Genomic DNA, 25,941 nt, shown 5'->3' on the forward strand with positions numbered 1-25,941 from the left:
TAAAACTAGGGCGGAGAAGTTAATAAACTATTGTAGAAATTAGCAAATCCTATAAAGGCTCTTATATCCTTAACGCTCTTAGGTTCTTACTAGTTTACAATTACTTTAACTTTCTTAGGTCTATTTATATACTATCTATAGAAATAAGAAGCCTAAGGTATAGGACTTCTATCTTATAAAACTTGTATTTATTTATATCTAATTATAGACTAGCTCTATATAGGGCTTATAGAATAAGATTAACGTATTTCCGGTATTTAGTTAGGTTATTACTATATATTAGAATATTGTTAATATAAGTAGTATAGAAGATATCTAGGTAAGGACGTAGGGTGTTATTTATATAATGTTAAAACGAGCTCGGAGTATTTATAAGGCTAAAGGGTATTACTAAGTACTTAAATAGTCTATATTGGGTATAAAATATAGTAAGCTATTTATCTCCTTTTATAATATAGAGGTGGTTAAATGCGGAGATAATATTAAGCTTTATATAGAAGCGAGCCTTGCTTAATTAGTTTAGCGTCTTTTATATTAGCGGGATCGGATATTAGTTCTTAACGGTAACAGCGTTAAAAGCTTATTTATTAGTAGTCTACGTAAAAGCGTAGTCCGCCGCTTAGTTTTTTAAGAAAGATTACTAATACGGCTATAAGTAAAGAGCTTGCTCTAATAAATCCTTTGCTTAGGTTCTTGTCTAAATACTTCTATAATACTTAAAGTTTATTTTAAAATATTCTATATAGGGGTCTAAATCTAGGCTGCTTTTCTTCTTTAAGTATAATCTTATAATCGTATAGTTGGTATTCCGGTAGCTTATCGGCTTCCTTTTATAAAAATACCTCTAGGCGGTTAAGCATAAGCGACGATAATATATAGCGAAGTAGATATTATTAAGCTATGTATATAAACTATATAATAGGGTTAAAACGTTATATAAGAAAAGAAGGTAGGAAAACAGGAAGAAAGGGTATATATTATAGACTTAGTTACTTAGTTAATATATACACAGAGTAGAATAGGATTTAGATAGTAGTCCTAGTATTACAGCACTAGCAGAACTTAGCAGAACTTCGCAGTCCTCCGTACTAGCAAGTTGCTACAAATTGCTGCATATTGTGGTTATGTAACATAAAGATCTTATAAAACATTAAGCGGCGCTATTCTTCTTCTCCTTTCCTTTCCCTAGCTTTAGACCCTCGTTTATAAACAATCCAATTATATAGGCTTACGCGTCCCTCTTATTATGCTCATGCCTTAATTAACTAAGTCACTAACACCTAGTAAAATTTAGCAGAATTTAGTAAAACTTAGTAGAATATAGTAGAATGCGGTAGATTGCCGTTAAATTGCGGTAGATTGCTATTAGATTGCTATCTTATAGTTAGTGGAAATAAGTAGACGTATATAAGGTGTTACGGGGTTATCCTATAATAGTAAGCCCCCTTTAAACTCGAGCTTTTATAAAATAGGGCTATGGTAGTTCTAAGTAAAGTTTATAAAAGTTTTTTGCAGCTTATATAAATCCTATAGAGTTAACGGGTTCCTATAAGGGCTTAATAAAGCCTCTCTATTTTATAAGGTATATATATTAGCGTTTTTGTTTATTATACTTAATATTATTAATTCTTTTAATAAAGTACTTATTCTTACTATCCACTTTAACTAGTAAGGGAGGGTCCTATATCTATTTAGGTAGGGCGTTTAATATAGGGGTAGTAGGGCAGAGGACTGATATATAGAATATAGAGTGGATTTTAACCGTATTAGGGAGCTTTAATTAGTGTAACGGCGCTATTGCACGTTACCTACCAAATTCTGCCATATTCTGCTAACCTGTAATTGGCCCGCCCAAAGCTAGCGCCTTAGCGGCTTACCCTATATATTTGTTTACATCGGTCCTAGCAACCCCTTTTCCTTCTCTTTAGCTTAGTATCTTTGTAATATAGTATTCTACAAGCTTCGGTTTAGAGGCATTTATATAAGCCGTAATATTATACTAAGCTCACCCTACCTTGCCTAGGAAGGCCTTAATAATATCCTACCCTAAAGAAACTTCGTCTGCAATAACGCATTAATGCGCTATACTTAGACACTAAAACAACTCTACATTGCCTGAAAAGGCCTAGATAATATCCCACCTTATAAGCCAGACAGGACTAGACCTATACCCCTAGAATTAAAACTAAAGCGTATAATACCAATGAACCTTAGGAAGCTAATAATAGCACCTAAAGCAAGCTTATCTAAGAGAGCTACCTTTACCTAAAAGGAACCTAAGATCCAATTAGGATTAGAAATCGAAGACAATAATAACGTTATAGACGTACGCGAGCAGATTCGCGCCCTCGCAGCTAACTAAGAAGCCGATCGTCTTAAAGCAAGAAATATATAAGAGACCCTATAAGAGATCCTAAAAAGCCTTACGGCCCTATAAAATAGCCCAGCTTCCCCTTCTTAAAGCCCTAGCCGACCTGTTTACTCCACTAAATATAATATACTAGGGAGTACGGATATAATAACAAAGCAATTAAAGTCCATTAAGCTCCCTAACCCCCTACTATTGTCCGACGGGATAGACCCTACTTTTAAGAATTAGAGGATTTAAGTATAAGGAAAGCTCCGTATTAACAATAACTATTTCCTTTCCAAAGAAGCTAAAATACTCTACCTCTTTAGTTAAACCACTGGGGACGTCTAATGGCACCTTTAAGTGTTACGGACGCTTTAAATACGATGTTACGACTACTTAAAGAGGAGTTGGAAGAAGCTAGTTGGTTAATATAAGCACGGTCTAGGATAGAACCCGTAGAACCATATAACGAGGAATAGTAAGCAGAGTTACGTAATGTAATCTATGTAATCTGCATAATCTATAAAATCTACTATAGAGCAAATAGAGCAAACAGAGCAAACAGAGCAGATAGAGTAACAACTTTCTTAGGAGTACGGTTATATATTTAAGGACCCTTAGTCCCTACCTAGATAGTTTCTTCCTTATAGTAATTCTCAGAATATAATTAGAGTTAATCTATTAGGCAACTACTCTACCAGTTATTATTACGTTGTTAACTTATCTATTTCTATACACCTAGCCTATTAACAGGACCTACCGTAGTTCTTACTATAAGGTTCCGTTATATAATTACTACCTAGTTATAGTCTAATAAGTTAAACAATATGCCACTAAAAGCAGCCACCACAACGCCATTAACGGCGGCAACTACTTTAAGATTAGGTAACAACACTAGTATAGCAGACACTAACTTACAGCAATCCATAATAGTAGGGTAGTTATAAAAAATAGTTAACCGGTTAACGGAAAATAATAGGATACTTAAAAATAGGATTAACGGGATAGGAGCAGCGAAGATTAAGCTACTATTAATTAAATAATTCTTAGGAAAGAGATTAAAGTTTAAAGAATTCTTTACGCAAATATACTTTAAGGTTTTATAAGAAGGAGCGAAGCTACTAACACCTATAAATTAAGTAGCGTACGCAGGATTGTTCTTATTAGGAAGAGTATTTAAATAGTTTAAGTTTTACCTTATAGAGATACAAGTAAATAAAATAACAACTATAAACTAAGAAGTACGGTTTATGTTCTTAAGCTAAAAAGGATTTGCAGAATAACTTATATAAATGTTTAGAGATCCGGAAGCAATAATAATAGCGAAAAGAAAGCTTTAGGACCTAGTATAACGAACCTTAGTAATTAAGTATATAACGCAATTCTAAACGCTAGCTATATAAGTTAAGTGGAATAATAGGGCGCTTATAGCACAGTATAAATAGGGACTTAAGGCTAAAGTCTAGAATATAATTATTCTAATAGAAGATGCGGACACCCTTAAAGAATTAATAAATTAAGCGATTAAAATTAATAATAGGATCTTCTAAAGGGAATAGGCTAAGATAGGCTAGCATAGAGTTCTATAGTTATATAAGATATAGAGTACGGAATAACTAAAGCTAAATTAGAAACTATAGTATGGCGTAAAGCTAATAGACCTTAGTAGTACTAAAGAAACCTATAAGAGATAGGGAAAATAACTACAAAAACCTAGAAGTTAAGGATTAAGTAATTATAGGACTAAGGAGTATAGGCTAAACCAAGAATCTTAATAGTAGAAGATATTTAAGCAAACTTTATAGCAGAAATAATGGTTTAAAGATAAAGCTTATATAAATTATAAAAAATAGGGTTATTTCACCAGAGATTATAAAAGTAGTTAGAGTTACTATATAGTAAAAGGAACTAGACTAACAGTATATAATATATACGTAAAGAGGGATAATAGTGTACTACGAGGAATAAAGAAATGTTTAATCTAAAGTTTTGCGTTTTATTACAATAATATATACCAAATTTATAAAGATACTAAGTATGGCGTAAGCTATTAGCTATAGGAGCTAGAGTTAAAAGGACTTAAGGGAACTATAAAGTTAAATAAAGAATAAGATTAACTCTATAAGCTAAATTAAGATATTACAGCAATATACGGATAAAGATTAGTAATAATAATAATAGAGTTAGAGTATTTATTAATTAATAGTAATAAGGGAAAAAAAGGAACTAACTAGGAGTATCTAAACCTTAATAACGTAATAGAAGTAGAGACTAAAACCGCTATAAAGCAAGGTTTAGTAACAGGTATTATAATACTATTAAATATAGCATCCATCGCTTTATAAGATGGAAGGAGTAATATTTATAGACGATTAAGCAAGTAGACGACTGCTAGTGCTAGCTTACTACTTAATAAAGGTAAAAGGCTAAAGGCTTAAGATTCTTAAGATAAGATAAGAGATAACTAAGATTCTTAAGACGAGATAAGGCACGCTTAAGGACCTATAACGGATAATAACCAATAGAGTAGAGCAGCAGCTTAGTTTAGTAATATATAAATAAGCTTAGGATAAAGTTTCCTAAAGGCATAAGACTCTTAAGACAAGATAAGTGAGATTTAAGACTTTTAAGATAAGATAAGAATACTAGCAAAGCCTAATTAAACTAAGGCTAGAGTATAGCTTAAGAAAGAAGTAAGCTTAGGATTAAAGAATTTAAGGGACTAAGAATTTAGAGTATAAATAAAAACACCCGCAAGTAAAAGGTAAGAGGCTTTACTACAAATTAGAGAATCTGTAATATAAATAGTTGTTAGATTAGGAGACAGATATATAAACCTAGAAGACTTACTAGGGGAATATAGCGTTTAGCCTAAAGATTAAAAAGTAAGAGAACTTTAAGGATCTAATTATAAGACATAAATAATAAGAAACTATAGACAAGTTTAGGGCAAAAATCCTTATATAGTAAGAACAGAAACTAAATATAAAATCTAGCATTATAAGTCATACACGAGATAGAGCACTAGTATAAAGAATCACTAATAGGCTAAGAGTAGGTACGCTAAAAGCTAAGTGGCTTATTAAACTGAAAAATAAAAAGGATCTAGGGATTTTAACTAGGTTTAAGGAATAGTATACTAAAGGCTGTTATAATATAGTAATAAAAAGATACTTCCTTATAGATAGACCGTATATACTTTAACAGCTATACTAAAGGTAGTATAGACAAAGGTATAATAATAAATAGGAAGATTTCTATATATAGTTAGATAAGAAAGTTATCTAAGATTATCTAATTATAGAAAAAGCAATAAATCATATTAAGGGAGCCTTAATTATAATATTAAAGGATTTAAAGGAATAATTAGAGGACTAAAGAAGTAAAAGGCGTATTTTAGTACCTGCAAACAAAGTTATAACATTTAAATTAACACGATAGAGGTTTAAACTTAAGGATAAAAATAAGTTAAGAGTTAACCTAAAGCACCTAGCATACTATACGCTATTATAGATTATATATATAGACGACATATACAAGATGCATAAAAATCCAAAAGAAAAGAACTGGAAATACCCTATAAGGATATATTGGGCGCTAGATAAGCAATAGTATAGAAATGCTAAGTATATATATAGCTAGCATCTAGCGGAAGTCTAGAAGTTAGGAGACTTAATATTTTAACTAGGAAGATTCCTTACGGAAAAATACTTAAACGGATAACAGTAGTAGAAATATCTAGAAAATATGTATCTATAGTATATTAAGGATAAGAAACGAATAAAGTATTAGCTAAAGAGTAAGCTAAGTATATAAAGATCTAGTAGCTAATAGTTAGGAAAAGTAGAGGCCTATAGGACTAGAGGGAGCTAGTAGTAGAGCCTTAAACCCTTAAAGGAATTTAAAGATAATACCTAAATTTATAAGTTAAATAGCAAGACCAGTAGTTTAAAGTATTAGTAGATAGTGGAGCAATAAGGAACCATATTTCATTAGTAGTAGTTAAAAGAATAGGGCTACTATATAGACAGAAAGAGCACCTATATCTACTAGTTACAATTTTAGGAGATCTAATAGCCTATAGAGGAGGTATTATTAATCTTAAAACAGGACCTATTTAAATAACCATTAAGGGAAGATAAATTAAGATATCCTTTAATATATTACCATTAGGGAATAATAAGGTAGTGTTAAAAATACCTTAGTTATAAAAATATAATCTAAAGATTGATTGGGTTATAGGTTAGGTTAATATTAAAAATACTTAATACCGTAAAGTATAATAATAAGCTAAGATAGTATAGTACTAAGTAAGAGTAACCTATAAAGAAATAAATAAAGGACTAAGCTATATACTAAAGAGATACTATAAATACGGCAAGAAACTATAGTTACTAAAAAATAAGAAGCTGTTAGAGTATATAGCATAGGACTATAAAATAGAATTAAAACTAGAAATAAATTTAAGATTTTTTCTAATCTATAAGCTTACCAAAAAAGAAGGGAGAGTATTAAAGGAGTTTATCTAGGAGAACTTATAAAAGGGATATATTAAACTATTATAGTTATTAATAGGTTATCTAGTACTATTTATACTAAAGAAAAACGGGAAACTTAGACTATGCATTAACTATAAATAGTTAAATAGTATTACTAGAAAGGATAGATATTCTTTACCCTTAATTAGCAAAATCTAAGATAGGATTAGTAATGCGCAAATCTTTACAAAGATAGATCTAAGATAGGCGTACTATTAAATTAGGATTAAGGAAGGCGATAAATAAAAGGCAGCCTTTAGGTCAAAGGAAGGACTATATAAACTATTAGTAATACAGTTTAGGCTTATAAATACATTAGTACCATTTTAGAAACGTATTAACAATGTATTAAGAGAATACTTAGATAAATTCGTTATAGTATACCTTAATAATATTATTATCTACTTAATAAGTAAGGAAGAGTATAAAAAATATATTAAATAGGTCTTAAAGAGACTATAGGAAGAATAGATACTAGTAGTAATTAAGAAATATAAATTCTTTACTAAGAAAACAAAATTTATAGGATTTATTATTAAACTAGGCTAACTAAGTATAGATCTAAAGAAGATTAAGGCTATAGTAAATTAGTAAGAACTAAAGAACGTTATATAGTTAAGGTTATTTCTAGGGTTTTATAATTATTGCAAAAGGTTTATAGCGTAATAGTTAAAGGATATTAAGCTATTTATAAGGTTAATAAAGAAAGAAAAACCTTAGGTATAGGAAGAAGAGTAAAGGAAACTATTTATAGAGGTTAAGGAGTTGTTTACCTAAGACCTAATCCTTAAAATCTACTAACTAAAACTAGAAATAGTGGTTAAAATAAATATATTAGACTTTACACTAGGGGCATACTTCCTATAGAAATATAAAGACGGATAGCACCTAGTAGCATACTATAGTTAAAAGATAACACTACTAGAACTAAACTATAATATCTATAATAAGGAGTTATTAGGTATAGTTATAGTATTTTAAAAATAGAAAGTATTCTTATAAGGTATAGAGAAGCTATTTATAGTTAAGACGGATTATAAGAACTTAATAAGGTTCCTAATAATAAAAGAACTTAACTAAAGATAAGTTAAATAGGCAGAAATATTTACAGAATACTATTTTAAGATTTAGTATACTAAAGGTACAAACAACGTATAAGCAGATACTCTAAGTAAAAAGGCTAAACTATAAAATAATAAAAAGCTATTAGGGGCTTTACTGCGAAAGGACATAAACAGATTAATTAGATATAATTATCCAAAAATCATAGCAATAAGAGAAATTAGTTAGACTTATAAATTACTAGAGAGTAACTAGTTATAAAAGATCTAAGAAGTATAGGCAGAGGATTTAAACTTAGAGTAGTATAAAAACTAAGAAGCAATATATATACCTAGGAGTATTACGAGATAGTTTATTAAGTTATTTTATAAGGGACTAACTTAAGAACATAATAGAGCTATAGGCTTAGTATTAAGACTCTAAAAAGAGTATATTATTAATAAAATCTAGGGACTAGCAAGATAAGTTATAAAGAAATATCTAGATTGCTAAAGAAATAAACTAATAAGATATAAGCCATATAGAGGGCTACAACCTATTAAAATACTAGAGAGACTATAGGAGGTTATATTATAGGACTTTATTATAAAGTTGCTAAAGTTAAGAGATCCTATTACCGGATAAGATTATAATATAATCTTAATAATAGTAGATAAGCTAATAAAGTAGGGATACTTTATAGTATGCATAGAAGAAATCTTAGCAGAAGATATTACTAGAATTTATATTAAAGAAGTATTTATAAGATATGGAGCACTAAGTAAAATTATATTGGATAGAGATCTAAGATTTATAGTAGTATTTTAGGAGGTATTTTTAGTAGAATAAGGAGTTTAAGTAGTAACTTCTACTATATATTACCCGCAGACAAACAGTTAAATAAAAAGACTAAATTAGACACTAAAGCAGTATTTAAGACACTATATTAATTATACACAAAATAATTAGGTATTATTGTTACTAGTTATATAGTTCGCATATAATATAACACCCTAAGAAGGAATGGAAATATTACTATTTAAGGCGAATTATGGATATAAGCTAAGAATATTACTATTACTACAATAAGCGAAGAAAATAAGTAGTATAGCTAAGTAAAGAATAGAGACACTAATAAATCTTTATATAAACCTTATAGAAATAGTAAAGGTAGTATAATAGAGAATAAAAAAGTACTATAATGTTAAGAGATCTAAGGGACCAGATCCTAAGGAGGGAGATAAAGTATAGCTATTATATAAAAATTTTAAGAGTTAATAACTAAGTAAGAAGTTAGATTATATTAGACTAGGACCTTTTAAAATTAAAAAGAAAATTTTATTAGTTATATTTAAGTTAAACCTACTAGCTAAAATAAAGATCTACCCTATATAGTATATTGCAATACTAGAGCTAGTATACGGGAATATTAAGCCATTAGTTTATAAAGCAGACACGTATAGAGGACAAGAAGAGGATAAATAGTAAGTTTTAAAGATCATTAGTTATAAGGATATTAATAATAAAATATAGTATAAAGTAAAGTAGATAGGCTATAATAAGACTACCTAGGAGCTACTAGAAAATTTAAAGAATGCTATAGGAAAGGTATAAGAGTATCGGAAGAAAAGAGGTTAGGCAGTATTAATAAAGAAGAATTACTAAAAAACGAACCACCTAAGGGGGATATAGGAAGAACGATTGCCGAATTACTTAAAGTTATTTCCTTTTCTATTAGAAAAGAATCTATTCTTTTATTGCCAAGTTTCTATAAACCTTATTCTATAAGCTTCTACTCCTTAAAACAGATCTTTTTACGAACTTTCTTAAGACGGATTAACTAAGCAGATGTAGTAAGACAAGAATTAAAAGTATATTGCTAAGCGTTAGCAGCCTCCTTCTTAGTATTATAGAAACGACAAAGTTTAGTAAAGGCGCTTAAGAGCTTATTATTGAGCCTTATAGCAGCAGATTAAACCTAAAACCCTAGTAGTAATTAATAAGGGAACTTAAAGACTATTTAGAGTAATAGGATGCGTATACTTAGTGTTAGAAACGGAATAAATATTATAAAATAATTAAACGTTTACCTTAGTGCACTCTAAATAAAAGGAAGGTTGCTAAGATAAAGGACTCGCTAACGCAACGTAAACTAACCCCTCTTTTGTATAACGAGAATATAGAGACGGTAATATCTTACTAAGAGATAATATTATAGTAACGGTATAAGACCGACGAGCTATAGAGGGAGAAGAAGGTACTTTAGGCATTATAAGCAAGGATATTAACTAAATTAATTAGATAGATATTATACCTCTAGTAAACAACCTAGAAAAGCTAGGTATCTTTAAGGATAAAGATAAAGAGGAGGGAAATAGTGTTACAGACGCTTTAAGTACAATGTTATAACTACTTAAAGAGGAGTTAAAAAAAGCTAGTTAGTTAATATAAGCACGGTCTAGAATAAAACCCGTGGAACTATATAACGAGAAATAGTAAGTAGAGTTACGTAATATAATCTGTATAATCTATATAATCTATAAGATCTGCTATAAAGCGAATAGAGTAGATAGAGTAGATAGAGTAACGACTTTCTTAGAAGTACGGTTATATATTTAAGGACCCTTAATCCCTACCTAAATAGTTCCTTCCTTATAATAATTCTCAGAATATAATTAGAGTTAATCTATTAGGCAACCACTCCACTAGTTATTATTATATTATTAACTTATCTATTCCTATATACTTAGTGTCGGGAATAAGGCAAGCGGTTGTCACGTGTCGTTACGTGTCGCCGCAGCACTAGCGTAGTGAGGAACCTTAGGTTCCTTACCTACCCCCTAATTCTAAACAACAAGCTTTATAACTAACATTTACTGTGTTTACTTAAGTAGCATTAGTGAGTTACCCTATAACACTAATATTGATCAGTGGTTAAATACACAGTTAACTATAGAACAGTAAGGTTTTTAATAGAAGAGATAGTCTTGTGTAGGGGTGCTATATGCGCTTATATAGAATGGATCCCGGTAATACTATACTACCTTAAACTTGCGGAAAACTAGTAATAGAAGTGTTATTGAGTACTAGGAGATACTAAGTTGCGTCTATTATATAGAATAACCACGTTTACGAAGATTTGGTTAAGTACTTTAGGTTAGAAGTATTACTAAACCTAAGGTCCTAAGTTAATGTCTAAAACGCGTTAAAAATAATACTCTTAATACTCTGCCACGTTCCTAGCGGCCCTGCCACATCAAAATCACGTTAATAACGCGCTCTCTGGCCCTTATACTCCTCTGTTAGCATCTAAGGCAGTACTAGCACACCCTTACCTTACAATAATTTTAGCTCTGCTAGACTATTAAAGTTCTACTAGTACGCTATCCCTATATTTTTAACACTCTCTATACGTTAAACAACTGTTATTATAGCGTTAACCTATCTAAAGAAGTATAAGAAAGATATTAACCTAAAGATATAGGATAGACCTATAACCGACTTTATAACCGCTAAGTAAAAGGAGCTAAATGGATTCTTATTATACCGTATAGCATACTACAAAGATAGCGAATATAATAATACTATGCTATGGTATTGTATAAAGGAGGACTTTATAAGATAGATAAAGGAAATATAGGTTCCTATATATAAGGATCTCGTATAGGACTTCCATAACTTCATTTAGGAGTATGGAGTATTTGTCCCTATAGATGGGGGAGATATTAGAGATAATATTTAGGAGTATATTATTAAAGTAAAAGAAGAACATAAATAGACTCTATAAGAGATTAAGCACTAACTACGCACTATAAAGAAGCTTAACTTATAATGGAATCTAAGTAATACGCTACTAGAGACGTGCTCTAGTTCCATTACTCTAGAACCCCTTGCTTCGCGACTTAATAACCTTTAAACTCTCCTATAGCAAGATTAAGTACTATACTCTATTCTATTAAGCTCTACGTCCCTACTATAGCCTATAATATAATCCCTATCTCCTTAATCTCTAATACAATCTCAACCCGACCTAGCGCCACTCAGAGGTATTTTAAAGTTACTTACGGATCTTACGAAGCTCTATTTAGACTAGAAAAAGAAGTTTAGTAAGAAGCTGTATAATATCCTTAATTTAAAGCCACGTATCTTCTACAACTGTTGCTAGAAGGTAGGACTAGAACCTAACTAATATCATAACGCCTATTCCGTTATGCTTAAAGGCCGCGCTAGCACCTTCTACTATAATTATTTAGCAGGAAAAGGGTATAATTTTAACCGTATAATATATAAGTTAAAATACTACTTTAAAACAGAAGAGAATAAGTAATAGTATATATTAAAATGGAGAGAGACTACCTTTCTAAGGATTATTACTACAAACCTAGGTGTTTCTCGGCTTAATTATCTTTAAAAGCTCTTTAATTAACTTTAGACGATTTAGCGTAGTTTATCCGAATTATATTAAGAGGACTTTAGCCTACGCGATTAAGTTATTAGCGTATGCTAAGGTATTAAAGAATATAACCTTACTCTCTTTAATCCTGTAAATACTTATAAAGGAGTGTGTACTTAATTAAGATCCTTTATCAGCACCGCTCTACGTTCTTAAGAAGTGTAGTAATTTAACGCCTAACCCTAACCTACTTTAATTAACCTAGATAATTAATATAACTATAACTGGACTAATTAAATATATTATAGTAGGGGATACGGTAAAGGGTATAATTAATGCCGACTATAAGGTAACCGTAGAGGTCCTTATAGAGGTTTATTTTAAAGTAATTGCTAGAAGAAGTGTTACGTTTATAAGAAGCTAAATTGCTAGTTAACTAGGCACCCTTTTAATAGACGAAAGAAGGTATATAATAAGTTTCGCTAAAGTATAAGAAATGTTAGAAACCGTAAGGTTACTATAGCCTACTTTTAAAGCTTCCTGGTTTAATATAAAGGTATAGAAGATCTTAAGGGTAAGGTTAATAAGGCTGAATAACTCCTTATAGATATGGAAATTAAGGACTACCTTTTCAACTAATACTTTACTAAATTTAGTGAGGTAGATAGCATATAAACTATTGCTATTTTTAATAACTAATCTACGCTTTATTCTGTTACGAAGTTAAATATCTTTAATAAGCTAAGGGAGAGTTCTATGTTCTTATTTGACGATAAATACTTAGCGAACGTCTTCTATGGTATTATACCAGATACTAGAGCCGTAGGAGTATCTATAGTAGGAGAACCTTAAGTACGAGCTCTTTAGTAGCTTAATAGCTCTATTTAGATTAACTAATTAATGGCAGGCTAATATATAATTCGCTTTAATAAGGGTACTATAATCTCTCTTAGTATAATTAAAGTCTAAACCCCGTTAGGATATATTATTTTCCACATTATTCCTATAAATACCCTGTTTCTATTCTGCATCTAAGATATAGATAAATTAGGTATTAAGCTTAATAACCTTAAGAATATACTTATTTAAGGAGATAATCGGGTGCCCATTATACGTAAGTAGGGTTACCCTTAGTTGCTCCTTTAATAGCTAGAAAGGAGTATTACTTAGAGCCACTTAACCGAGTTAGAGCTACGTTAACTATACCGTTATTTTAGCCACCTATCTATTCACTAACTACTTAGGGTTCTTTAGTAAGTAGGTTATAAAGTTAAGGTTAAAATAATTAAGCATCTTATAAAGTACTACTATTACTACTAAATAAACCAGAAGTCCCCTAGCCGATTTAAGTTTACCCTTAAAGATAACTATAACTTTAACTTCTGTATTATTATTAATATTATATATCTTAGCGGTAAGCTAGTACTCTAAGTTATTAACTTCTTAATATTCTTCTAAGCCGTACACTTCCTAAGGGATATATTAGCTAGGAACATATAGGATACTCTTTAATTATACTAGATTAATATCTACCTAGAACCCCCTAATTAAATTATTTATAACATAGGAAGGAACTTCTTATTTATAGAGTTTCGGCAATAGGTAAAGGTAATAGAAATTAAGGTTAAGGAAGTCCCTATTAAGGCACATAATAGCATCGGAAAAGTAGAATAATACTATATATTATTACGCCGAGTATATAAGATTATTTCTTCGGAACTAGAGGATGCTAGTAAAGAGCTTATCTTATAGATAGCTGTTAAGGCTATTAACGATTCCGCTGGTCTAGATAGGCTTATACCTATATTGCTAGTCTTTAGCGCCTACCCTTAAATAACTAATAATTCTCTACTATCTCCCTCTATTATATAATGAGTTAAGGCTATCCGCAAAGCAATAAAGGAGGTATAACGTCTTTACGCCACGCGCTAGGTCAACGATATACTAGGAATAAGAAATAGCCTAAATACCTTAACTACGCTTAATCTGCCGCTCTAATCTAAGGTACGCGTATAGTATAAAAAGGGAGGATGGTTAGGCCTATATAAACTTATTATAATTAATAGTTAAACCTATACTCTCTAGATGCCCCATAAACCTACTTAATTCCACTTAACCGTTGTTAAGCCCTACTATAAGAATAATAGCTCTAAGCCTTTATAGGATGCCCTAGAGAATACCCTAGAGGAGAACTATAATTAACGTGCTCTAGAAGGCGACAACGATTCTAATATAATTATAGTAGATATGCTATAACTATAACGCGGTAGAGGTCGCCTAAAGGGATTATAGAATCACTAATATCTTATAGATTTTAAAGAGCAATTTGTTACTGCTATTAAGAGTAGAGATAAGTTATTAATGGCTTTTATAACAGCTAAAGAGAAGGATAACTTTAAGCTTATAAAACAGCTTTAAAAAGAAGGCCGTATTATAACTTTAAGAGCTCCTTTCTAAGCATCTAATAAATAGGAGATCGACGGTCTTATTATGAGAGAAGTCTTTAAATTTAAGAAATATAACCCTACTAAGTTTAATGGAGTTCGCATCTTTAAGTTAAGAATGGTTAACAAGATTAAGGGTAAAGCTACTAACGCCCTATTTAAGAAATTAAGGCTTATTATCTAAGGTTATAACAATAATAGTAAGGAGGTAATTCTTATGTAATCTCCTATAATTTAACGAGCTAGTTAGCGAGTTATTATTGTGCTAGCTCCCTCCTTAATAAAGAATAGAATAGTAGTTTATTTATAAGATATTACTTAAGCCTATACCTAATTAGAGACGCACCTTTAGCGCTTAATATTAGTATATCTTCTAGAGCAAATTCGCCACTAATATCCTAAAGATATAATTATGGTTATCCTTAAGCTATTATACGGAATCGCAGAGGCAGGAACTTATTAGTGGGCTACTTACAGCAAGCACTATAAAGAGAAGCTTTTAATAACTACTTCTATGTTTAATCCTTGCTTCCTTATTATAACTACGAGAACTTTATTTAGAATTATTGGCATATAAACTAATAATATAATTATCTTAGGAGACGACTAATTCTTAGCCCTTAAAGAGGATAAGCTAGTAAAGGCAAACCTTATAGTAAAGNTAAAGGAAAGACTTAATTTAATAATACTATTGCTCTTTAATAGATGCATTTTTTCCCTAAATAAGGATTCTATTGCTTTACGCTAGAAGGGTTAAGGTAAGAAGATTAATATTATTAATATTAATTCTCTAAAGCAAGGATATATGGAGTAACGCGCTTGTGGAGTTTATATTGCTTCTATTTATTAACCTAAGGCTTCCTTTAATCTTTTTATTACTGCCTAATACCAGGAACTAATTAAGGATAATATTCTTAACCTAAATAAGCGTCTTTTCTGGTAAATAAACTATCTTAATTAAGGACTACTCTACGTGCCTATTAATCTTCCTACCGCTAAGCTCTTTATGTTTATTAATGGATTGTTTATAAATAATAAAGATTTTAGCTCCTAGCTAGAATATAAGTTTATTATTACAAACAAATCTACTAGAGAGAATGACTTCACGATCTACGGTAATTTTATCTATTAGAGCTTAACTAAAAGTAAGCGCGTTACTTAAAGCATTCTAGCGTCAGAGATATATAGAATGGTTAGCGGTGTTAATATAGCAATTGTAATTAGAACTACCCTTAAGATAATTATAGATTGACTTAAACTTCCCGCTATTCCTATAATCGTGTACACCGACTTATATTCCCTTTATAAGTGTTTAATTAAGCTTAGTACTATAAAGGAGAAGCGCCTTATAATTGATATTATGGCACTTTAGTAGTCCTATAAGCGTTAAGAACTCCTTAAAATCTGATAGATTAATGGCTAAGATAACCTGGCAAATATAATGACGAAGGTAAACCTAAATAAGGCACTAGAGACGTTTATTAATATAAATACTCTATATATACAAGTTAAAGGTTAGGTTAAGAGGGAAATTTAAAGAAGTTAAGATCTTATAGAACTTTAACCGCCGGTTAAAGTTATCTAATTAGTTAGATTCTTACTAAGAGCGCCGCGCCTAATCGATTTAGGTAGCGGTATGGAATTCTGCTAACGCTATTTATTAAGCTGGCTAATTAGGATTTTCTATCCCCGGGATGGAAAATCGCCATTAGCTTGGCTAAGAGTAGTGAGCGGAACTGATATCTTTGTATGAACCCGTATAGATACCTACGCTACCCCTTCCCCTTTATTTCTTCTTCTTCTTTTCCTTAGCTTTGTATCTTTATATAGTAGCAATCTATAAGTGTATATAGATGGCAACTATAAAAGAAGAGTTGCTAGTATCGGGAATAAGGCAAGCGGTCGTTACGTGTTATTACGTGTCGCCGCGGCACTAGCGTAGTGAGGAACCTTAGGTTCCTTACCCACCCCCTAATTCTAAACAATAAGCTTTATAACCAACATTCACTGTATCTACTCGAGTAGCATTAGTGAGTTACCCTGTGACACTAACACTTAGCCTATTAACAGGACCCACCGTAGTTCTTACTATAAGGTTCCGTTATATTAAGCCAAGTTTAAGGACAACTCCCCTATCCAATTTATATCTATTAATAAGATAATATAGTACCTAGCGGCTATCTGTATTAACCCGAATAAAGTATAGAATGCCTATTATAACTATAATTGCCTAATAATAAAACCGAACTAACCCTTTGCCAAATTCTAAACTTAATTCCTATACCTTACAGGAGAAGGCTAGGTTCCCCTTAAAAACTACTAATTAGACCTATATAATAAGCTAATAATCCAGCTATAAGAAAAGATCGCCGTAGCCTTAGATAACTTACTAACCTATAAAAGACTTAAAACTAAAGCGGATTAACGCCCACCCTAATTAGTAAAAGTAACTCCGTAATAATCAGAACTCGCTAGCTATACCTATAGGAGCTAGAGTAGGAAGATAAGTTACAACTACTCTTATACTAAAGGCAGTTATAACTATATACTAGCGAGTCTCGCCTAACTAGTTACGTACTATACTATTAACTAGTATTCACCGCAATACTCTAATTAACCCTACCTCGGCCATATATTACAACTACAATAAATAGGGTTACTTTGCCTTATCCTGCCCGGAGCTAAAGGATATAGGCAATATTAAGGAGATAGAGGAAGGAGAAATATTAAATAAGTTAGGAAAAGAAGAACCCTAGGGAAAGTCTCCCCCCTAGGGTACCCTATTAATCTTAAAGAGATTAATCTTAGTTAGTTAATAGGTGGAAAGCATTTTATAGTTCTATATATAGTATCTTAAAATAGATATAGAGTTAATATAACCACCCTTATTAACACTAGAGCAAATAGCTTCGCCTTTATAAATACTGCCTATATAAATAATGTTGCTAAGTTTCTAAATACAGAAGCTATCCGACTAGAGAAGCCTATTTAGGTAAAAGGCTATAACGGCCAAGCCGGTTGGCCCGTTACCTATATCTTAAAGTTATATATTACTCTTAACGGACAACACTAATATAGTATCCCCTTTTATATCCTAGATCTAGGGTCCTATAATATAATCCTTAGACAAAAATAGATATCCTATTTTAATATTTAGTTAAACATATAATAAAGACGGTTTATCTAGCTAAAGGATAGACTAAGGTTGCCTTCCTTTATTAGGGAGATCCAAACTAACCGTAAGACATTAGCTATAAGGGCTAACCCTACCTACTAGTAGGATATCTAGGCCCATAACCTAGCCTTTACCTAAGAAAACGCCTGCCGCAAAGCTAGAAAGAACTCTATACTAATAAAGATACTCTCCTAAAGCGCTATATTTAAAGAGGACTTTACGTATAAAAGCGGGACAGATAGTAATATAGACAATATCTAAATCGCATAAATTTAACCGGTATAGAAAAGAACGTATTAATAGGATATAAGGGATAACCTCTAAAAGATGCAACAGGAGCTAAAAGGAGTAATAATAACGCTAGTACCCTAGAAGTCCTTAAAGTCATATACGCCCCTATTATTAGGCAACCCCCCTACTATAGATATCGCCGCAATTAGCGCTATAGTATTTTACTTTAATATATACCGGAAGGACAATAAGATCTTTATAACGAGCCTATATAAGATTAACCAAATTATTAATAATAGAGAGGAAAGGCCAGCTAAGGAAACCAATGAGGAACTAGTTAAACGCCTCTTTCCTACTATTTATATAGACTATAAGGATGCATTCTTAAAGGCGGCCTTAGATAAGTTACCCCCCCACTAGACGTATAATTATAAGATTTAATTAGAAGCCAATAACTTACTAGGCTATAGCCCCCTCTACTATTAATTAATAGATAAGCTAAAAGTAATAAAGCAGTACTTAATTAACAACCTAGATAAAGGGTTTATTAAGCCAAGTTAAGCCCCTTTTATTTCCCCTATCCTATTTATAAAAAAGCCTAATAAAGGCCTTCGTTTTTATATTAACTATTAAAAGCTAAACGCTATTACTTAAAAGGACCAGTATCCTATTTCTTTAATTAATAAGACCCTTATACGTCTAAGCTAGGTAAAGATCTTTACTAAACTTAATATCTACCAAGCTTTCCACCAAATTAGGATAAACCCTATATCTAAAGATTTAACAACGTTCCGTACCCGTTATAGTTCCTATAAATATAAAGTTCTTCCTTTTAGACTAATAAATAGACCGGCTACGTACCAAAGGTATATAAATAACGTTCTTTTTAATTACCTTAATAAATTCTATATAGTATACCTAGATAACATTCTTATATACTTAGACGATAAACTTAAGTATTAAGTTTATATTAAGAAGGTCCTAGAGAGACTACAAAACGCGGGCTTATAAGTTAATATTAAGAAATATAAGTTTAGGGTAAAATGTATAAAATACCTTAGGTTTATTATAACTATAGAAGGAATTAAGGTTAACCCTAAGAAGGTAGAGGCAATCTATAACTAGAAGCCCCCTTATATAGTAAAAGAAATCTAATCCTTCCTTAGCTTTTATAACTTCTATCGCTAGTTTATCCATAACTACAGAATTATAGCAAAACCTCTTATATAACTAACCAGAAAGGACACGCCTTTTATCTTTAATAATAGCTATATAGAAGCCTTTAAAGAGATAAAGGATCGGCTTATTTCTTCCCTAATTCTTTATTATTATAACCCGGACCTTAAATTAATGCTAGAAATAGACGCCTCTAATAGGGTTATAGCAGGAATCCTATTATAGTTATATCTAGATAGCGAATAGTACCCTATAGCTTTCTTCTTAAAGATAATAGACCTGGCTAAGTGTAACTATAAAGTACACAATAAAGAAATGCTAGCTATTATTTAATTACTCTTCTAATAGCGCGTAGAGCTTAAAGGTACAAACTTTTAGATTAAGATATATATAGATTATAAAGCCCTAAAGTACTTTATAACTATAAAGCAGCTTACTAGATAATAAGCCTAGTAGGCTAAAATACTCTCCTAATTCTTCTTTACGATTATATATTATTCTAGTAAGTAAAACTCTAAGGCTAATGCCTTAACCTAAAGAGAATAAGATATAGGACCCTAGAATAAGCTAAAGACCTAATATTAAACGCGTGCCCTCCTCTATCTAGAACAGCTTAACCTATAGATCCTTAAGGAGCTAGACTCCTAGTAAAACGAGCTAATACTAATAAAGGAGTCCTTAGATAAGCTAATAGGGCTAATTAACCGCTTTCTAACTATAAACCGCACGGCTAACGCCCTAAGGGCCCTTTATAAATAAGCCGTAAAAGAAACCCCTAATTTTAAAATAGAGGAAGGATTGCTCCTATACTAGGAGCGGCTTATAGTCCCTAACGTTAATAATTTACGGACTAAACTAATCCGCGAAGCTTATTGCCAAATCTTTACAGTATACCCTAGTAAGAACAAGACCTATAAAATCATTAACTACCGCTACTACTAGCCGAGAATAGTTGTAAATATTAATCGATATATACGGAACTGCGAAGACTATAGGAGAGCTATAATCCCATAGAATAAGACCCTAGGACTACTTAAGCCACTCCTAATACTAGAGCGCCCTTAATAGTATATCTTTATAGACTTTTATAAACTACCTAGGGACCGTAACGGATATGATATAGTTATAGTTATAGTTAACCGCTTTAGTAAACGCCTATTCTTAATTCCCTATTATAAGAATATTAATGCTAAAGAGGCAGCCTNGCTATATATCTATTACGTCTACTAAATCTATAGACTACTAGATACTATTATATCTAATTTATAGGCTATAGTTTATATCGGCCTTTTAGAATAAGTTTACCTAAATCCTAAGCATTAAGCTAAGGCTTTCTACGGCTTATTACCCCTAGACAGACGGTTAGATAGATATTATAAATTAGTACCTAGACTAAAGGCTTAGGCCCTTTATTAACTATTTCTAGAATAACTAGTCTAAACTACTACCCTTAATAGACTACGCGTAAGTAACCTTAGCCTATAACTCTACAGGGTTTACCCTAATTTAGCTAGAAATAGAATACTTACCCTATATAAGCTTTAACTAGAAAAGGCTAGAAGAACCCTAGACTATATAAGAGAAGCTATTCTATACTAAGGCCTAATAGTACGCTAAACTATTAAAGGAAGCCTGGATAGTAGCCCGCGAGAACCTAAAAAAAGCTTAAAGGTTAATGGAATAGTAGGCGAACAAACACTATTAAGAGCCCGATTTTGCCCCTAGTGATATAGTTTAGGTTATAATAAGGAATTAGAAAACTAAACGACCTAGCCATAAGTTAAACTACTAGATAGTAGGACCGTGTAAGGTTCTTAAGAAGATAGGTAACTTATATAAGATAAAGCTCCCAGATTTAATTAGGGTTTACCCTATCTTCTTACTAGATAAGTTACGGAAAGCTATAAACAACCTATTACCTAGACAAAAGAACGAGCCTCCCCTACTAGTTTAAGTAAACAGTAATAATAAATAGGAGGTTAATAAAATACTAGCCTATAAGATAGTACGGGAAACGCTAAAATACTATATTTAATGGAAGGGCTATAATTCTAACCTAACCTGGTACCCTATATAGAACTTTATAAGCTGCCCCTAAAAGCTTAAAGAATTCTATAACTAATACCCTAATACGCCTAGACCCCTAAAGTACCTAGATAAATAAACAGAATACTAGTATAATAAAGATAATAAGTTACTAAAAGAATATAGGAACAAAAACGCCCTAAAGCCCTAACATAGCTATCTGCCAAATTCTACCGTTTTCTGCCAGTGCCGTAAAATTTTAGATATTTAGGAACTTCGACCGCCGGTTAAAGTTATTTAATTAGTCAGATCCGTGCTAAGACTTTTAGCGGCTACTCTTTCTAGCTTAGTGCTTCCACTTAGCCTATAATCGCCCTTTATACTTAGTCTGGATATACTTATATCCCCTTTATCTCCTTATCTTATATTTTATAATCCTATATTTATAAGCCTAGTATTACCCTATTTCTAACTAAGCCTAAGGGCAGGCTTTCTTTTAAAGAGGGGGGTGATATAACGGCGCTATTGCACGTTACCTGCCAAATTCTGCCAAATTCTGCTAACCTATAATTGGCCCGCCTAAAGCTAGCGCCTTGGCGGCTTACCCTATATATTTATTTATATCGGTCTTAGCGACCCCTTTTCCTTCTCTTTAGCTTAGTATCTTCGTAATATAGTATTCTACAAGCTTCGGTTTAGAGGCATTTGTATAAGCCGTAACAATTAGTAGGCGTAAGAGGAGATAACCTTCTTAACCTTATAAGGGCTAATGTTCTTCTAATTAAGCTTTTTAATAGGTTGTTATATATTTAGATTTCTTATATCTAGCTAAATAAAGTTACTAATTTAATAAGCTAGTGTTAGGGTTCGTTTCTTATTTGCTGCAGCTTTATAGATAAATTAGGTCTATATTACTTCGTTAATAAGGAACTATTATAGTTTCTCTATCTTTTTTATAAATTTATTTGCTTCTATAACTTATAAGGTATAATAAGTGGGGTAAGGAACATTACTAAAGGGTTTAAAACCTATTTATAGATACTAGCTATAGTTAGCTAGAAATAGGGAGACCTTTATAGTTTCCGAGATAGAATTATTTATAATAAACTTGGTAAATATAAGCTAGTCTATTTAGTTATCCTATAGGTATAATATATATATTTAAATATACTATTCTATTATAGCATTTATATATTCTATTTAACTATCCGTTTTTAGGTAGTTATAAGGGCGCAAAGAGACTTTAGGGAAGATTTAAAGGAACGATATAAATTCTATCTAAATCTAAGGGTATATAGCTCTCGCTAAGAACAAGACGTTACGTAAAGAAGAGAAAGGAATAATAAGAGAATTATATAATTAAATAGTTAGGGGCTTAGTGGTTAATACGTGCGTATATACATACGCGGTCTTTAATAGACTTTAGTAAAATTTAATTAATTTGGCAGAATTTGGCAGAATTTAGTTAAAGCGTCAGAATTTATCTATTCAGTGTTTTACTAAGACATTCCTACTGTAACTGGGCTAGTCCTATTATAGTACCCCCCCCTTTTAGCTAAAGGTCTAAATAATTTGGTTTTAGTTAAGACTTATAACTTATTATATATTATATTTTCGCGTTAAGTAGCGGTATAAGGTTTTACTAGTTCTAATTATTAAATAGACTAATTAGGATTTTCTATACCCGGTATAGAAAATCGCTATTAGTTTGGTTAAGGCGGTAAGCCGAACTAATATCTTCATAGTAGGTCTTTGTAAGGCAGTATTGCCAGGGTGTACGGTAGGGAGCAGGCAAGCCGAGCATGAGTCACATAGGGAGTCGATGGAAGAGGACGATATGGTAATGAGGGTAGGCAATAGCCTGAGTACAGAGACGAACCGATGAGGAGGGAAGGGCTGCAAGCCTGAGGAGCTTTATAAGGAGGTGCCAAGCCTAGCCTTCGGCTAGGCCTTGGCTACCCCTAAGAGCTCCTAGGCGATGCAGCCAGTAGGGGACCAAAAGTACCCTTACATTGCCCCCCCTTGGTTAGGGCTGCCCCCAGCCCGTATCCCAATAGATTGATTCTATATACAGAAGGGTAAGCAGTGCAGAAGCCTTGCTTATACAGGGGAATAAAGAAATGGGGGAAAAGGACCAGCCAAGCAGCCTCGATAAAAAACCTTAACCTATGGCCAAAACCCAGTGGGGAAAAAGGGCCTATTTTAGGTAGGAAAAGAGCGTCTGCTGGTGGGGTAAGACTTGATCGTATACGATCAGTCTTGAAGAGACAATCGCCTGCGATTAAGTCTCGGCAGCTCTATGGCTGACAGCCAGATAGTCTCCCACTTGGAGCCCGGCTTGATCGCAAGAATATCCCTTACATTCCCCCCCTTCTTGCGGTCAGCCCCCTCCATTACCTTGCGGTAGCGGGGAGATTATAGAGGGCTCGTCCCGGAAGGGGTTCGGAGAGATGTCGATATTTAACTGTAATAGGGTCTTTGTGAGCTTTTGAAGCAAGCTGGAGCTCTTGGAGCAACCAAAGCTTTGCTAAGAGATCGCGTACGATCTTTGTAAGACGTAGCTCTTTTAGAGACTTTAAATTGACGTCTTAATTGCCTTTCCCCCGGCCGCGCAATCAGTTTTTGTAAGGAAGTGATGGCTAAAATAGCTCATACGCGTGTTTCCTTCCTTCTGAATTACACTGTTATTTACGGAGTAATATTGGCAATAAGAAGAGATCTCGTAGGATCTTTGAGCCTGCTGCCATTCTCTTTGGCAAGCTGTAGCCTTGATGCAAGCTGGAGCTCTTGGAGCGACCGAAGCCCTTGCAGAAAGATAATCGCGTACGATCTTTGAGCTGCTGCCATATCTTTTGGGCAAGCTGTAGCTCTAAGAGACAATCGCCCTGCGATTAGGTCTCGGCAGCCCTATGGCTGAACAGCCGGAGAGTCTCCGGGTCGATCACGTAGGATCTTTGAGCCGCCGCCATTCTCTTTGGGCAAGCTGTAGCTCTTGAGGTAAGGCCGTAGCTTAATAAGAGAACAACCGCCTACGGTTTAGTCCTCGGCAGCTCTTTGGCTGATTGGGCAGTAGCCTTGATTGCATTTGATCTGGAAGCGCATGGTAGTACGTAGCTTTGAAAACTACGTCAGTTCTCGGATAGCCATTAAATCGAATCGGATAGCCTCCAGGGTAGCCGCATCTCTTTGAGGACGTTCACCTTCCAATCTCTGGGATAGCCATTAAATCGCAATCGGATAGCCTCCAGGGTAGCTGCATCTCTTTGAGGACGTTCAACCTTCCAATCTCTGTTGGTGGGACCTCCTGTAGCGAGGTGAACCGGCGGTTGGCCATAGAGTGTTTGCAAGCTTGATCGCGTAGGATCTTTGAGCCGAAGCTCGAGGTGAGCCGTAGCTCTAAGGCGAGCCGTAGCTCTAAGAGACAATCGCCTGCGATTTAGTCTCGGCAGCTCTATGGCTGACAACCGGAGAGTCTCCGGGTNNGGCCGTAGCCCTTGAGCGATCGTATAGGATCTTTAAGCCGTAGCTCGAGGTGAGCCGTAGCTCTGAGAGACAATCGCCTACGATTTAGTCTCGGCAGCCCTCAGGCTGACAGCCGGAGAGTCTCCGGGTCGGGCCGTAGCCCTTAAGCGATCGCGAACGATCTAAGAGCCGTAGCTCTTTGCATCTCTTTTAAGGACGTTCAACCTTCCAATCTCTGTTGGTGGGACCTCTGTCGCAAGTGAACCGCGGTTGGCCTAGAGAGCGTTACCAGTCTCCTTGGGAGGTGATCGCGTCCGATCTGGTCTCCCTTCTCTAATCCGTATTCCATAACCGTTATTAGCGGACGCGATCCTAGATATCTGCTAGTATACCTGCTTGTTACAGTGAACTAATCGGCCTAGGTAAGAGGGAAAGGATTGAGAATTCCTTTTTTCTCCTGATCCGTATCTACCACCGTAATATGCGGATGCGATCTGCCAGGCGTCTGCTAGTGTAGCTGCTCTGCAGCATACGCGATCGTCCTAGGTAAAGGTAGAGGACCTGATCCGTATTCCAACACCGTTATGCGGATGCGATCTGCCAGGCGTCTGCTGGTGTACCTGCTGTGTCGCAGTGAACGCGATCGTCCTAGGTAAAAATGGAGGATCGTGATTTTGCTCGAGGGCGCAGCCCTCGGCTTGCTGCAGGCTACCACCCGCAAGGGTGTAGGATCGGTTCGAATGTAAGGCAGTATTGCCAGGGTGTACGGTAGGGAGCAGGCAAGCCGAGCATGAGTCACATAGGGAGTCGATGGAAGAGGACGATATGGTAATGAGGGTAAGCAATAGCCTGAGTACAGAGACGAACCGATGAGGAGGGAAGGGCTGCAAGCCTGAGGTGCTTATAAGGAGGTGCCAAGGGCTAGCCGAAGGCTAGCCTTGGCGACCCCTAAGAGCCCCTAGGCGATGCAGCCGAGTAAGGGCCAAAATAACCCTTATAGTCTTAGCAAGGCAAATCTAACTAATTAGATAACTTTAACCGCCGGTTAAAGTTCCTTAATATGTTATATATTATATAACCGTATTATAAACGTTATAATATAT

The 25,941-nt window shown here is 33.4% G+C and overlaps 1 protein-coding gene across 1 annotated transcript; it reads right to left on the bottom strand.

Moving 5' to 3' along the window:
* Positions 1-23,391: 23,391 nt before the first annotated feature.
* On the bottom strand, positions 23,392-25,161 carry K441DRAFT_661247 (uncharacterized protein). Its single transcript, XM_067648854.1, has 3 exons — positions 24,678-25,161; positions 24,069-24,180; positions 23,392-24,015 (listed from the first exon to the last, which is right to left on the bottom strand). The coding sequence occupies exons 1-3, from the start codon at positions 24,708-24,710 to the stop codon at positions 23,837-23,839; spliced, it is 324 nt and encodes a 107-aa protein (XP_067503322.1). The 5' UTR covers positions 24,711-25,161; the 3' UTR covers positions 23,392-23,836.
* Positions 25,162-25,941: the final 780 nt, after the last annotated feature.

This window comes from Cenococcum geophilum, assembly GCF_001692895.1.
Source record: "Cenococcum geophilum 1.58 unplaced genomic scaffold K441scaffold_25, whole genome shotgun sequence".
In the NCBI taxonomy this organism is placed as follows: Eukaryota; Fungi; Ascomycota; class Dothideomycetes; order Gloniales; family Gloniaceae; genus Cenococcum; species Cenococcum geophilum.